We start from the raw sequence: 14,306 nt of genomic DNA, 5'->3' as shown, positions 1-14,306 counted from the left end.
CCTTGGGAGAACAAGATAACATCACCATCTTATCATTGGATCATTTTTTTCTCACTTCTCTGATGAATCAGATGCCCTTGCTCTCATAGGTAAAGGTAAAGGGACCCCTGACCATGAGGTCCAGTCGTGGCCGACTCTGGGGTTGCGGCGCTCATCTCGCTTTATTGGCTGAGGGAGCCAGCGTACAGCTTCCAAGTCATGTGGCCAGCATGACTAGGCCGCTTCTGGCAAAACCAGAGCAGCGCACAGAAACACCATTTACCTTCCCACCTATTTATCTACTTGCACTTTGATGTGCTTTCGAACTGCTAGGTTGGCAGGAGCAGGGACTGAGCAACGGGAGCTCACCCCGTTGCGGGGATTCAAACCAAAAACCTTCTGATCAGCAAGTCCTAGGCTCTGGGGTTTAACCCACAGCGCCGCCCGCGTCCCATGCTCTCATAACTACTGTTTATTCAATTTATTACTACAATTATATCCCACTTTTTCCCTGAGGAGCTCAAGGTGGAGTACATGGTTCTCTCCCTTCCTATTTTAGCCTGTGAGGTAGAACAGGCTGAGAGGCAATGTGTCCTACTTATTGTAAACTGCTACACACAGTGCTTTTTTCGGGGGGGGGGACGGATAGGGGTACGCATACTCCAAAACTTTTTGTGAATCTTTGTACTTTTGTCCATTTACTGTATTTATTTTTCCCAATTTGATCTATGACCATTTTCATTAAAATGTGGACCAAATCTAATTTTTCTCCCCTGCATTCCTGCCAGGGCTGGCCCAAGACATTTTGGCACCTGCGGTGAACTACAAAATGGTGCCCCCTCCCAGCCAGGGAAGAAGGGGCGAGTGAAAGAATAAAGATCTACATAAGGATAGGCTGCACCTGTGGATCCTGCCACCTGAGCCAGTTGCCTCACCTTGCCTCATGGGTGGGCTGGCCTAAATCTCTGCAACCCATCTGTCTGCCACTGCTGTCAGATAAGCTTTCCAGGTTCAACCTACAGAGGAGGTTGACCTGAAGCCTGACCCGACTGAAGAGCACTTTCCCCAGGGCTTTCTTGGAGCCACCCATACCATAGACTCTGCCCTTTGCAGGTTTAAGGGCCATGTGTGTCAGTGGCGTAGCGTGGGTTGTCAGCACCCGGGGCAAGGCAAGTAATTTGCGCCCCCTAACTCATGGATTTGCGCCCCCTAACCCTAACCTAACCCTAACCCCCAGATGTTGTGCCCGGTGTGGCCGGGCCCCCCTGCACCCCCCATGCTACACCACTGATGTGTGTGCAGAACCAATTGATGTACACCACATACATATCCAGGGCATGGATTGTATATGCAGGAGCTTACATGTATTCAGGTGTAAGTACAGTACAGTGGCTCTTGATCACCTGGAGGTTGGGATGAGTCCTGTATCCACATTTTTAGTCTACACCTTTCCATTCTACACAGATGAATGTATGGTTTTACTCACATTTTCCTTGTTCCGTTTTACTTCCCTCAATGAAAAGAAGGCAGAGCACACAGGCCAAAAGGAATCGAACGTTTTCCAGTGTCCACTTTTTCCTCATCTTTGCTGTGAAGAAAAGGAAGGGGGGAAGGAAAACAAAAACACATTTGCTGTCAAAGAAAGTTGGAGCTGTAGAAGAAAACCCAAAGGCTATTTACAATGAAGTCCTCAAAGATGATTAGCCTCAGACTAGAAATCAGCTGAACTGCTGGAGCAGGAGGGAACTCTGTTGAGGTCTTTTGCTAGTGCAGTATTTTTCAAACTTCCTACCCTCTGGGAACTCCTGACACATTGATTTGTCCACTGCAGAATCTCTTTGGGATTGCAAAAGATTCTGGGATTCTAGGACACACTTTCATCTGATGCAAGGCATGAGTATAGCTTGGTGCAGATACAATGCTGAATGATGGTTTAGTGCACAGTGGGGCCACCTATGGCCCAACCTCAGCCTCATCTTAGCCTGCTCAAGTGATCAGTTCAGACCTCTAGCGAGAGTAAACTTTCACTTCCCAGGCTGCCTGCTAGGTGAGGATGGAATGGAGATTGTATGTGTGTGAGAGAGAGCTAGGTAAGCCCTTCCCACAGTCAGAATGTGCAGGTGTTCACTTCTAGTTTACCATCATGTGAATGCGGTTGTGCAAAGCTTGTGCATGTCTGTCCCCCTCTCCTCACTTCTTATTTTGCACACCGCAAGGAGAAGATAGGAAACTTTAGATTTTCATTTTCAGTTAACTGCAGTTTAGCTACGGTTTACTGAAACAAGCCAGCTTCATAAACCAAGTGCTGAAGTTGGCTTGTTTTAGTAAACCATAGTTTAGACTAATCACAGCTTGCTGAGGTTCATGTGAAAAGAGAAAACTCTGGTTAGTTAAAAACAGAAGCAAAAACTTCTGTCTCCTCCTCACAGTCACTTCAGAAGAGGGTCAGGAGGTACTTGAACCTAAAGATCTTGCAGGCTGATTCTCATTACATAATAAACCATAATTTATCTTTATATCTGAGGGAGGGCAATGACCACGCCCTGCAAGGTACCCAATGCTCTGCTGAGGTCAAATTTGCAGGGGAAGATTAGTCATAATAGACATTGATCAAGCTCTGGTACCACCAGAACTGGAATCATGCTTTGAGCAGATCAAAATTGAACTCAGCATCTTTGCTTGCTGGTGTCTCAACATATATGCATGGTTAATGGAGACATATGTGGACTTTTGTTTTAAAGAAACAATTGGAATTCTGATCTGGGTTGGATTTTTTTAGGTGTTATTGCTTTTAAAAACCTTAGAGCTTCTCATTTCTTATCAAAGAAATGAGATAAAAAGGTGGTGATGAAACAACAGAAGCTGTCTGATACTATTTCATACAGATTAATGAAAACTGCTTCTGAGAATTAAAATAAATTAAAATTGAGAGCTACATTCAGTGCATGCCATGTTTTGGAATTTCTGATGCAACATTTAATTCCATTCATCCTCTTTAAAAGTTGCTTAATGAGAGGAATGCTATGGAAACCAGAATTTCCAGAAGACAATGCTCTGCATGTGTATAACTATTTGTTAATTTCCTTTTTTTAAATCTGAAGTTTCCACTCTTATAAATATGCATAATTAATTTTAATAAGAATCACGTGGGGGTTTTTTAAAGTGTTTTCGGCAATAGCTTCTTTAATTCCTGTATTACTTTGTAGGCATCCGCTTTTGCAACTGTTTCCACCCTTCTTCATCATAATCAGACCAGCACCCCCCCTTTCACAACTGCTAAAATCTGGGGAGGAACATCTGCTTTCAAGGAAATGGATTAGCCTGTTAGCGCACAATATTACCCAATACAGTGTGTGACAGCTTTTACTAGTCCAGTGTCCTCCAGATGTATAAGACTACAACTCTCATCAGCCCCAGCAAGGCTGGCTGGGAGTGATGGGAGTTGTAGTTCAAAATATTTGAAGGGCACCAGATTGAGGAAGACTGGAGTATGGCAAAACCAAGCGAGTCATGTCTCTGAGTAGGCCAACCTCATCTTCACCACTGTCCCTGCTCCCCATCCACATGCTTTCTCTATCCAGACCCAACCCACACAATCACCCAGAGGAGAGTGCAAGGCAGGCAGAGAGAGCAGATCTATCTCTTCAACCTTGTCACTGCTTGCATACTCAGAAAGCGGAGGTGAGTAGGCAGGGACAGATTATTGCATTGCATTTATATCCCACCTCTTCTCCAAGAAGTTCAAGGTGGTGTACATGGTTCTCCTCCTCCCCATTTTATGCCACACAACAGCCCTGTGAGGTAGGTTTGGCTGGGAGGCAATGACTGGCCCGAGCTCACCCAGTGAGCTTCATTGACGTGGTGGGATTTGAACCCTGGTCTCCCAAAATGCTGCACTACCATTGGCTCCCAGGAGGAGGAGGAGCAGCAGCAGGAGGAGGAGGGACAGGAACACTGAGGTCACCAGTGGCAGAACTTGTCTCAAATTTCAGCGACACCCTGTGCGATTCCAGAATCCATCATCTCCCCATCTCTAAAATGACCTTCCAACATAGGAAACTCCCTAATACCTGCTCAGATCATTGGCCCACCTAGCTCAGTATTATCTACACAATCTGGCAGCAACTCTCTAGGGTTTCGCATGGGGCTGTTTCTGAACCTTACCTAGAGCTGCATGAGACTCGTAGAGGTTGGTTTTTCTGTGATAACCATGTGCTCAGCCAATGAGCTCTACAGGCTCTTGCTCATCCCAGTGGGGCTTTAGATTTATGTTTCTCAAATCCCTTATCAGCAACACTGGTCAGAATTTTGCAATGTTTAGTCACTCCCTCCACCTAACCTGCTTTACAAGGTTGTTGTGAGAACAAGTGAGAAAAGAATGGCAAAGCATTTCACATGTTGTGAAGAAAGCACTGCAAAAGAAATTTCTAAATACTACTTCTATCATGGCTTAGCTGAATTTCCACCATGCCTTTGGAGATCTGCTCATAAGGTCTGTGTCCAATCTTAGGATGAAAACCACAAATCTTTAGCCCTCCAACTCTGTCTTCTTTCAGCAAGAATCCCTTATTCGATCTAAGCTAAAAAGCAACAGCCAATTACCGGTACCTGCAACTTTGGCGACAAGGCAGATCCTTTCATTTAGCTGTCCCTTTATTCTGACTGTGTTTTGTGCCAAGATAGCATTCCAACACCATGTTACCAAGATCATATATCATCATTTAAAAATTGTTGGTATACCAGGGGTGGTATGGGGAAACCCCCGCCCCCGCTCCAAAAAAGAGATACCAACTAAATAGTACAAAGAATTTGCAGAAATGTACCCAATCAGCTCAATTTGAGCTGGGGGTTCCTGTCACTCAAAGGTTTACATTTGTACCAGAATCCACCCTAAAGCTGTTTCCAGTGAACCTGGTAGATTTTAAAAATGCTTTCCCCCATCACTGAGCTTCTGAAACCAGTGCCTAAGCTTTCCCACCAAAAGGCATGGCTTAATGAAATGCAGAACTCAGCCACAGGGGCAGTTTAATTCAGTGCCAATGGTTATCTCAGTGTTAGAGCATCTGCTTTAAGTCCAGAAGATCTCAAGTTCAATCCCAGGCATCTCTAGGTCGGTCTGGGATGCTCCCTGCCTGGAACCCTGGACAACCTCTGCCACTCAGTGGAGGCAATACTGAGCTAGGCAGACAAATGGTCTAACTTGGTATACACCAGCTTCCTTTGTTATCTCTGGAGCATGTTCCTCAGATCATGTGCAGAGTGTTTTTCCTCATCACTGGCTCACTGTAGGTGGCTTCTTTGTATCTGGGATTCGGCCTACTGGTTTCTTAAGCAGAAAGGATGTTTGGGGGATTGAAAGTACCTTTCTGCTCAGTGGGGCAGGTGGGAGGCAGGTAAAAAGGGGCCAGGAGGACAAACTGCAAGGTAAAGAACCAGTCATACACATGCAGCAGCCATTCCATCTTTACCCAGATGTAAGCACCACTATTTTCAATACGACTTCCCACCAAGTGAGTGTGCATAGGACTGCAGCCCTAAAGTGCTCCAAGTGTATATTGAAGGGAGGGAATGAAAGAAAGGTTTGCTGCTACTATTGTTACATCAATGTGTTCAGTCAATTTTTTAAATGAAAAATTCAGGATGGGAGACCTAGTTATGGTGCTACAGGAAGCAAGCAAGTACACACACACATGAGAGAGAGAGAGAGAGAGAGAGCGAGAGAGAGAGAGAGAGAGATGGTCTCACTGCATCTTAAAGACCCACAGTTTCATTTTGGCCTTTTGCCACAGTTGTCCCAAGGGTACCACACGATATTCTCTCTCTCTCTCTCTCTCTCTCTCTCTCTCTCTCTCTCTCTCTCTCTCTCTCTCTCTTGTCTTTTGCAAGATATTTTAAGCAATATACAAAGGATCCCCCCCCCAAAGATATCAGTTCCAACTGCAGCTAGGCAAACAATATCCATCTCAAAGGAAGCAATGCTAACCTCTCAGAGCCTATTTACATTGGAGAGACATCATGTCCCCACAATATGACATAAGAGTTCAGCTGGATCGGACCAAATGGGGCCCAGCTAGTCCAGCATCCTTTCCTTACATTGGTGACCAACCAGATGTCTTTGGGAAGCCCACAAACAACAGGTATTCAGAAGCACAGCCCTGTTAGGCTGCTGGAGGCAGGCAGAGTCTTGTGCCAGCTTAAAGCGCTTGCCCAAAGCTACTCACGAATTCAGTGGTACAGACTTACTCCCAGGTACGTCTATGAAGCCTATGAAGCCTTACCTGGAAGGGAAGTCCCAGTGAACTCAATGCGGCTTGCTTTCATTGTCGACATGTGCAAGGCTAGGGGTGTGCTGTAAAACTGCGGTCCTAAGCACACTCCCCTTGGAGCATGTCCCATGGAACGCATTAGCACTTGCTGTTGAGTAGACATGTCTGGATTGTAACTCTCACACACCGCGATCCTAACCATTTCTACTGGGAAGGAAAGCCTATTAGATTCACTGGCGCTTCCTCCCAAGTAGGTGGCATTAGGATTGCACCCTGAAATAGATGCAACGCGTGCAGCAGTCGAGGACCAAAGACTGGGGTCCTCCGCACTTTTCTGCGGAGGCAAAGCACAACCAGGTTGGCCGTTGACTTGACTCTGCTCAGTAAAGAGGGACCGCCGCCCGATATATACTAACCTGACTTGTCAATTTCTAGCGTGCTTCTTGCGCACCCTCTGAAGCAGCAGCCTCCGCGACTTTTTCCTCAGCCCTGAACTGGTCCAAAACGCCGGGCGGGAGGCGCGGCTTGTTCCTAAAAGCGAAGCGCGCTTCCACAATGCACACACGCACGGAGGGCTCCTGCTCCACTGCAAAGGGACGAATCACACCGGCTTGCTCACTTGGTGGTATTCACCATCGAAGTGTGCTTGTGTGGAGGAGGAGGAGGAGGACTCGCTCTGAGAGCAGTCTTCAGAGAAGCAGAGAAGGAGCTGCTGCCGTTTCAAGAGAAGGAGCTGCCGCCGAACAAACGCGGAGGAGAGGCGAGCGGCGTCGGGGCCGTCGGATCTCTCCAAAGCTTTTGGAGTGGCCAGAGCTCAGGGAGGGTGCGAAGGCTCTGCTTTTCTGGAGGGGGGCGGAGAACGAGGGACACCTGCTGTGCCGGCCGCCCACCGCCGCTGCCGCCGCCTTCCCCGCCCCCCAATGTTCTTGCCAACGAGAGCCGTCGAGTGGATGATGCGCGCCTCACCACGGATCCGCCTGTCGGGGCGGCTCTGCAAGCAGCCGCGGCTGGCTGAGTGCTGAGATGCGCCTCCCACAGGCCTCGCTTTCTTTCTCCTCCTCCTCCTGCTGCCGCCGCCCCCACCCCACCCCCCACTTTCTTGGCACACAAATGGCGATTGACAAAGGTAGCGCCGGGTGGGGTTCCTTTCCTTATTGCCAGAGAAGGTGGGGAGGTGAACGAGGACCGGTGTGTGTGTTGCACAGCGCCACTGCTAGAAAACATTGGATGGGGTGGGTCAACAAAGTGCATGGGGAGGGGGAAGCGAGGGAGCACACCAAAAGTGTGTGTGTGTGTGTGTGTGTGTGTGTGTGTGTTTTGTTTTAGTCTGGCAAATGAAGCAGCCAAGCAAGGGAATGATGCCACTTAAACAGTTACTTATTTATATAGTATTTAAATTATTTATAACCTACTCTTCATTGTTTGCACAATCCCAGCATGGGGAAGAGCATTAACATACAGAGAAACATACAATGTGCTTCCCTAAAACAACTTAAATGGAAATTCCTCCATTAGGAACCAAATGCTGGCCTCTCTCTTTCCTGATTTGCACCCTCAGAAAGCTCACTCTTATGTCACAAATGACATGATCACACACACACACACCCTGCCAATATCCTCACCTCATAGCACACACCTTTATTTATTTAGACACATTGGCTGAATGGTTGGTTGTTTGGTGTTAAAGGAAGGTCACTCCAACTCAGAGTCCCTGAGCATGTGAAAACTGCCTTTCCTTACAGGTTGCTACAGGGATCTCTAGCAAGGTGGGGCATGGAGGTGTTTCCCCCCCTCTTCTCTTTCTAACCTGGCCTGTGATATACCGGTGGTAGCCACAATTTTCATGCATTCTGAATGGTGAGCTCAGTTGACTGTTTGCCAGGGAAATTAGGCTGAATAAACCTAAGAGCTGTAAAAAGAAAGATGTGAAGGAAACAGATAGATCCCTTCCCCAAGTAAAAGATGTCATCTCCTTCAGTCTCCTTCTTGCCACATACCTTGGACACAAGGTGAATGAGCAAAAGCCACAGGACACAGGAGCTGTGCATTGTAATCACAATCTACATAAGGTGAGAAATGAAGAGGGGTGGAGTTGTCTTCTTGATTTTCTCTTCTTCTGGCAAGGGTTCTCTGCTTCTAAAAGCTGTGCAGAAGAGAGATGTTCAGCACTGGTGGTCTACCAGGACAGGAATTTTGAGGTGAAAGCCAGGGTCCAGCAGTGCAGAAGGAGTGGGTTGGGGGTGGGTGCCCAATGCAACAACAGGCCCCTTCCTGACTTATGGCCTGTATAAAAGTGTGGTTCAGCTGTCAGTGTTGCTGGCTTCTGTGTTTGCGAATAGGAACGTAGGAAGCTACCTCGTACCAAGCCTTTGCTCCTACAGATTGGTCTATCTGGCTCAATATAGTCTGCTCTGACAGGCAGCAGCTCTCCAGAGCTTTTCCCAGCCCTGTCTGGAGACACCAATAAATAAACCTGGGCATATGCAAGGCAGGTACTCTACCACTAAGCTTGTTCCACACACAAGATGGGGTCCCATCCTGTTGTTGTCCTCAGGCAACAAAATTTCTTGCACCTGCTCTGCAGAATGATGTCCCAGTGTAGATTTGTGGATGTGGATGGGTCAAGCAGCTAATTTTCCCTTTCCCTTTCATTGTCTACTTAGATGATTGGGTTAGTCTTGTGGCCCTCCAGATGTTGTCACAAACCCCACCATCCCAGACCACACTGACCATGCTGGCTGGGGCTGAATTGGCACCCCACCACATCTAGAGGGCTGCAGATTCCCCAGGAGGTGTCAAGGTCACCTTGACATTCTGTCAAGACTGGCTTAAAATCCTGACTCAAGTCACATCATATGCTTGGTCAGACTTTGACGTCTCTGGGCTTGTTGTGACCCATGGAACTAATAGGAAGAGATCAGGGAAGAAAGCCTGAGCAATGATCTGAGAAAAAGGGTGAGAAGATCTTTAAAAGGCATCATTGTCTGGAGGGAAACAAGTGACAGCTTATTTCCCCCTCCCCTTAATTTGGTAGCAGGGCATGGGAGACTTAACACTGCTGGCTAGTCAGGAGTCCCCCTCCCCTTGACCCCAAGACAGGCCAGTAATACTGAACACTGTGTGTAGCTTGTCTCCCAGGAACTTAAGACCTTAACAAAGCCCAAGAAAGACGCAGTACAGGGCAGTTAGAATTTGCCTAAAAGGTGTTTCTCAGCTTCCAATGTGGTAGGCCCTCTCATCAATGGAAATGTGTGTTCTGGATAGAGATAGGGAAGAAATCCATTTTTTGTCTGCCTTTTTTTTTGTCAAATCCTTTACGAACTTCCTGAGATGATACATGAATTGAAGCACAGCCATCCTTTGAAATATGCATATCTCCAAACTTCACAACTCAGTTTAAAGTAGTTGTTTTTAATTGTGGTTTTTTTACTGAAAATTTCAATATTTTATTCTTTTTGTAAACTGCTTTGAGGTCCCTTTTTTTTTTTACAATCAAGTGTGTTACAATCAAGTGGTACCTCGGGTTAAGAACTTAATTTGTTCCGGAGGTCCGTACTTAACCTGAAACTGTTCTTAACCTAAAGCACCACTTTAGCTAATGGGGCCTCCAGCTGCCGCCACACCGCCGGAGCACAATTTCTGTTCTCATCCTGAAGCAAAGTTCTTAACCCGAGGTAATATTTCTGGGTTAGCGGAGTCTGTAACCTGAAGCGTCTGTAACCTGAAGCGTATGTAACCCGAGGTACCACTGTATAAATTTTGTGAAATAAATAAAATAAGCATATGGTTGGGGACCAGAGTATCTAAGAAGCTGCATTTCTTCCGATATCCCACATGGCTTGCTTAGATCTATGGATGAAGATCTGTTAATGGTACCACACACCCCTGCAGTAAAGTGTGCAGTGTTTTGAGCATGTGCTTTTATTTGTTTATTTGCTGCATTTATCACCTACCTTCTTCTCTCAGGAGCTCAAGGTGACAAAATCATCCTCCCTCTCCTCATTTAACCCCCACAACAACCCTGTGAGGTAGGTTAGGTTGAGAGGCAGTGAATGGCCCAAGGTCACCCAGTGAGCTCCGTGACTGAGTGGGGGTTTGCACTCTGGTCTCCCGGGTCCTAGTCAAACACTCTAACCACTATGCCACACTGGCCGACACTGGCTTACAGCACCAGTTCTCTGGAATTTTCTTACCTGTGGAAGTAATCCTCAACATCATTATGTTTTCAATAGTTGTTGTAAATGGTCACTTATCCTCTTCCAGGTGGGCGGTGGTTGCAGTTCCCTTGCAGGTCAGCCACCATTCCTGGCAGCCAGGACACATGGACTCACCCAGCTGTTGAAAACTATCCAGCTGGCCACATTGCACACCAGGAATTGCCTGCCAAAACTCCATATCTGAATGGGCCAATCAGGGGCACTCTAGTGCGAGGGGCCTCACTGGCGGACCGGGAATCAGATGTTTCCATCCCGGTCCACCAGTGACAATTCTTTTCTTCCAAACCTTCCCAAATCAGTCTGAAGTTTTTAAGACTGTTTTTATTATCTATATTGCATTTTATATTCTAGTTTTGTGTAACACTTGGGGATTCTTTGAATATGGAGCAGTTATTGGTTCTGAAATAAAATACAATAATTAAAACAAACAGACCTTAAAGTTGGCTCGGCAGCATATTGGCAGCTAGTGCCGATCCTTAAGCAAAGATCAAGGGAATCTAGTTCAATGCTGATGAAAATCTTAAGTACTGGTAGGTGCTGGATAAATCTTAAGAAGTTCTAGCAAACACCTAAAATCCTATTACATGAAAATGAAAAGAAAGAAGATTAAAAACCACAAGGGAAAGAAACAGTTAATACCAGTGTTTGTAGGGTGTGTGTGTGTGTGTGTGTGTGTGTCCATTTGCAATATTAAGGGTCCTGTCACACAACAACCGTTTCTTTGATTCATTCTGTCCTGCCTTCCACCTCTCAGTGTTTAGCCTGAACACACAAGGCTGTGAAATTATCAGGCCTGGATTCAAGCCAGTACAAACCAATTTATTGGGGTCCAGCAATTAACTAAAACCTAGAAAGCTTGATTAATTATGGCATCACTCAGCAGGGAACATTGATATACAGAGGGAGGGGGAAGGGAGATTGGGTGTTCTTGCACAATTTCTATTCATTTCAGTGGGGCTTGTGGAGGAGAATTTTGGGAGGGGGTGTGGTGCCCCCAAACAAATAATTTATGCTGCCAATAAACAGCGAATTTCCAGAGTCATAAGATGGTCGGTTGCATTTAATACTCAGAAGCTGCTTAACATAATATGTTCCTTTTTGTATCCATCGTAAGAGGTTAAAACCTTCCTTTTTGTATCCATCATAAGAGGTTGAACATTGTTGCTATTGAAATCAGGAAGGAATCTATTATCCTGCTGTTTTGTCGCCTGCTGAAAATGTTTTTGTTTTCACCAAAGAATTTTAAGAGAATTTTTTTCAGTGTTAGTCATTTGTCTTGCATCTTATTATGTTACACAATAATTATGTTTAGATGATTTAATTGTTACCGCTACTACAGTATTTTTAAATTTATTTATTTTGCAAATTTATAAACTACTTTCAGAGTCTGAGGCTATCAAAGAGCTGTGTAACAAGATGAAAATAAGATAAAATACAAGTTCTACAAACATTTAAAACCATTTCTATAAAGTCTAAAAAACCAACAAACTCTCTACAAATTCTGAAAAGTAGTGAAACCATTCCTGCTGATGGCATTTGGTGAGTTGGCAGAGTATAAATATTCTAAGGAATTAATTGACCTGAGTTGCTGTGTTTATTAATTTCTACTATGAGTGGAATTGGCATTGGGTACAAGTACTGTGAAAGACATATTATGAACATAGGAAACTGCATTTCACTAAGTCACATCACTGGCCCATGCAAGGCCAGATCTACTATGAAATTAACAAAGCCTAAGCTTCAAGGCCCCCAATCCTGTACGAGCCCCAGAAGTTACTTCGGTCCACGCTGCTTAAAATTTTTGTGTCTAGTAGACCCAATTTCAGTCACACGACTCAAATTGGTTACTTTTTTGTTGTACAGTGGTACCTCTGGTTACGTACTTAATTTTTTACGGAGGTCCGTTCTTAACCTGAAACTCTTCTTAACCTGAAGCACCACTTTAGCTAATGGGGCCTCCCACTGCCACCACACCACCACCGCCCAATTTCTGTTCTCATCCTGAAACAAAGTTCTTAACCTGCGGTACTATTTCTGGGTTAGCGGAGTCTGTAACCTGAAGCGTCTGTAACCTGAAGTGCATGTAACCCGAGGTACCACTGTATATATTTCAACAATCTCAGAGTTTAAGAGTCAGTACTGCAGATGTTATAAAGGTGTAGTGATCTGTCATGGAATAACCCCACTGTTGAAGATAGCAGTGGTTACCCAGACCTTGTTGTTGATTGCGAAGTGGCCCCTGTGACAGGTTAAGCTTCAGGGGCCCAAAAACGTAGGTCCGCCACTAGGTCCATGTTGTATTGTCCACACTGACTGGAAATGTCTATCCAGGTGTTAAGGAGGCTTCTCTCTCAGCCCTATCTGGAGATGACAGGAACTGATTGTGGGACCTTCTGTGAGCAAGGTAGATGCTCCACCACTGAGCTATGATTTTCCTCCTCCTCTTCCACCTCTCCATCTTCTTCTTCTGCTCCTCCTCAATTACATCTGCTTTTTGGTTCCATTTTTGGAAACTGGTGGAGCAGAGTAGCAAAAAGATTAAGTTATAAATCAGGAAGTTCCCAGTTCATATACCACCTCTCTTGTCAGGAGTTCACATTGTGGTCTTAGGCAAATCACACACCCCACATCTGCAGTATGGGGGATAATAATACAGACTTACCTTGTTTTACTTGGTTGTTGCAGGGATTACAGCTAATAATGCATGATAGTGGGTTATTAGCAGCAGTTGTTGTTGTTATTTTCATATGTTAAACTATTCAAAAAGAAAGCCTATTAGCTTTCCCCTACCAGCAACCTCCCACAGACCTATGAAAAGCCTTTCCAGATATGTACCCCAATAGGCATGAGCAAAGCTGCTGGAAGAAAAAACTGTTCAAACTGCAAACAAGATTAAAAGTGCATGACCATTCAGAGTGAGGACAGAAAGCATTGCCCTTACTCTGAACTGGCTCTTGTCAGATAGCCAAAATACATTTGCTACATGGTTTCACAGCACTGTCACATTCGCTATGTGATTTATCACATTCACTGTGTGATTTTATTTGCAGGAGGTATAAACTGCAGCTAGGAAAATGGCACCGAAGCAGTTATAATTCTTTGGGGCTGACTGCATCTTCCTAAGGCTCCAAATCTCGCCGAATGCAGAACTGTTGAATTGCTTTAATATAATGTAGCCTAAATAACAGATTAAGGCACCTTATTTAAGTATAGATGTAGTTGTTGTGCTAATAATAACAACAATAATAAATTTGCACTGATACAGGTAACTGCAGCAACAATGAAAGATGGTCACCAGAGAAAGGGCCTTATTTCAGGAATCAAAAGTTGTTGAGCTTTTTCATTTTCATTTTGGTTGCTGAGGGGCCTTCCACAGAGAGGCTCACCTGGTACACACCTGAATGCCTTCTTTTTGCTGCTAAGTAAAGATTTCTTTTTCTTTTTTAAAAAATTCCTACAACATTTTTTAAAATCTGTACTTTTAATCTCCAGTATTGTGTGGTGCTGTGGTTGTTAAACTCAAGGGTTGTTTTTGTTTTGTTTTTTAAAGAAAGTTTTGTATTCATTGCTTTTTGCTACGAGCTTTAGATTCTTTTCTCTGGCTCAGGCTGACGGTTTTACTTTGTAGAATGTTGTTCCTTTGGAATGTGCCGTTTTAATTTGTCTCTAGCTGCAGATCACATGGGAACTATCATTATTTGGGTGTCTGACAAACAGAATGGACAAACTCATAAAAATATATATGAAGACATTGCACACCCACCCACACCCAGGCTACAGGAAAGGCAGTTGAGCTTAGTCAATTGGCTCTGCTGAGAGACTGGCTGAGATGCTTCCACTCAAG

At 45.0% G+C, this 14,306-nt stretch overlaps 1 protein-coding gene across 1 annotated transcript in view; it reads right to left on the bottom strand.

The window, feature by feature from the left end:
• The window catches only part of CHRDL1 (chordin like 1), a 47,514-nt gene extending 40,527 nt beyond the window's left edge, over positions 1-6,987 (bottom strand). The window contains exons 1-2 of the mRNA XM_081897428.1: positions 6,662-6,987; positions 1,466-1,567 (exon numbers count right to left, since the gene is read on the bottom strand). Coding sequence (XP_081753554.1) covers positions 1,466-1,562 — 97 coding nt within the window. The 5' untranslated portion in view covers positions 1,563-1,567; positions 6,662-6,987. The remainder of the gene's footprint in view (positions 1-1,465; positions 1,568-6,661) is intronic.
• Between the last annotated feature and the right edge of the window lie 7,319 nt (positions 6,988-14,306).

This window comes from Podarcis melisellensis (genome assembly GCF_964234715.1).
Source record: "Podarcis melisellensis genome assembly, chromosome: Z".
Classification (NCBI taxonomy): Eukaryota; Metazoa; Chordata; class Lepidosauria; order Squamata; family Lacertidae; genus Podarcis; species Podarcis melisellensis.
Note: the sequence above shows the minus strand (reverse complement) of the source record. Positions and strands in the feature narration are given on the sequence as shown.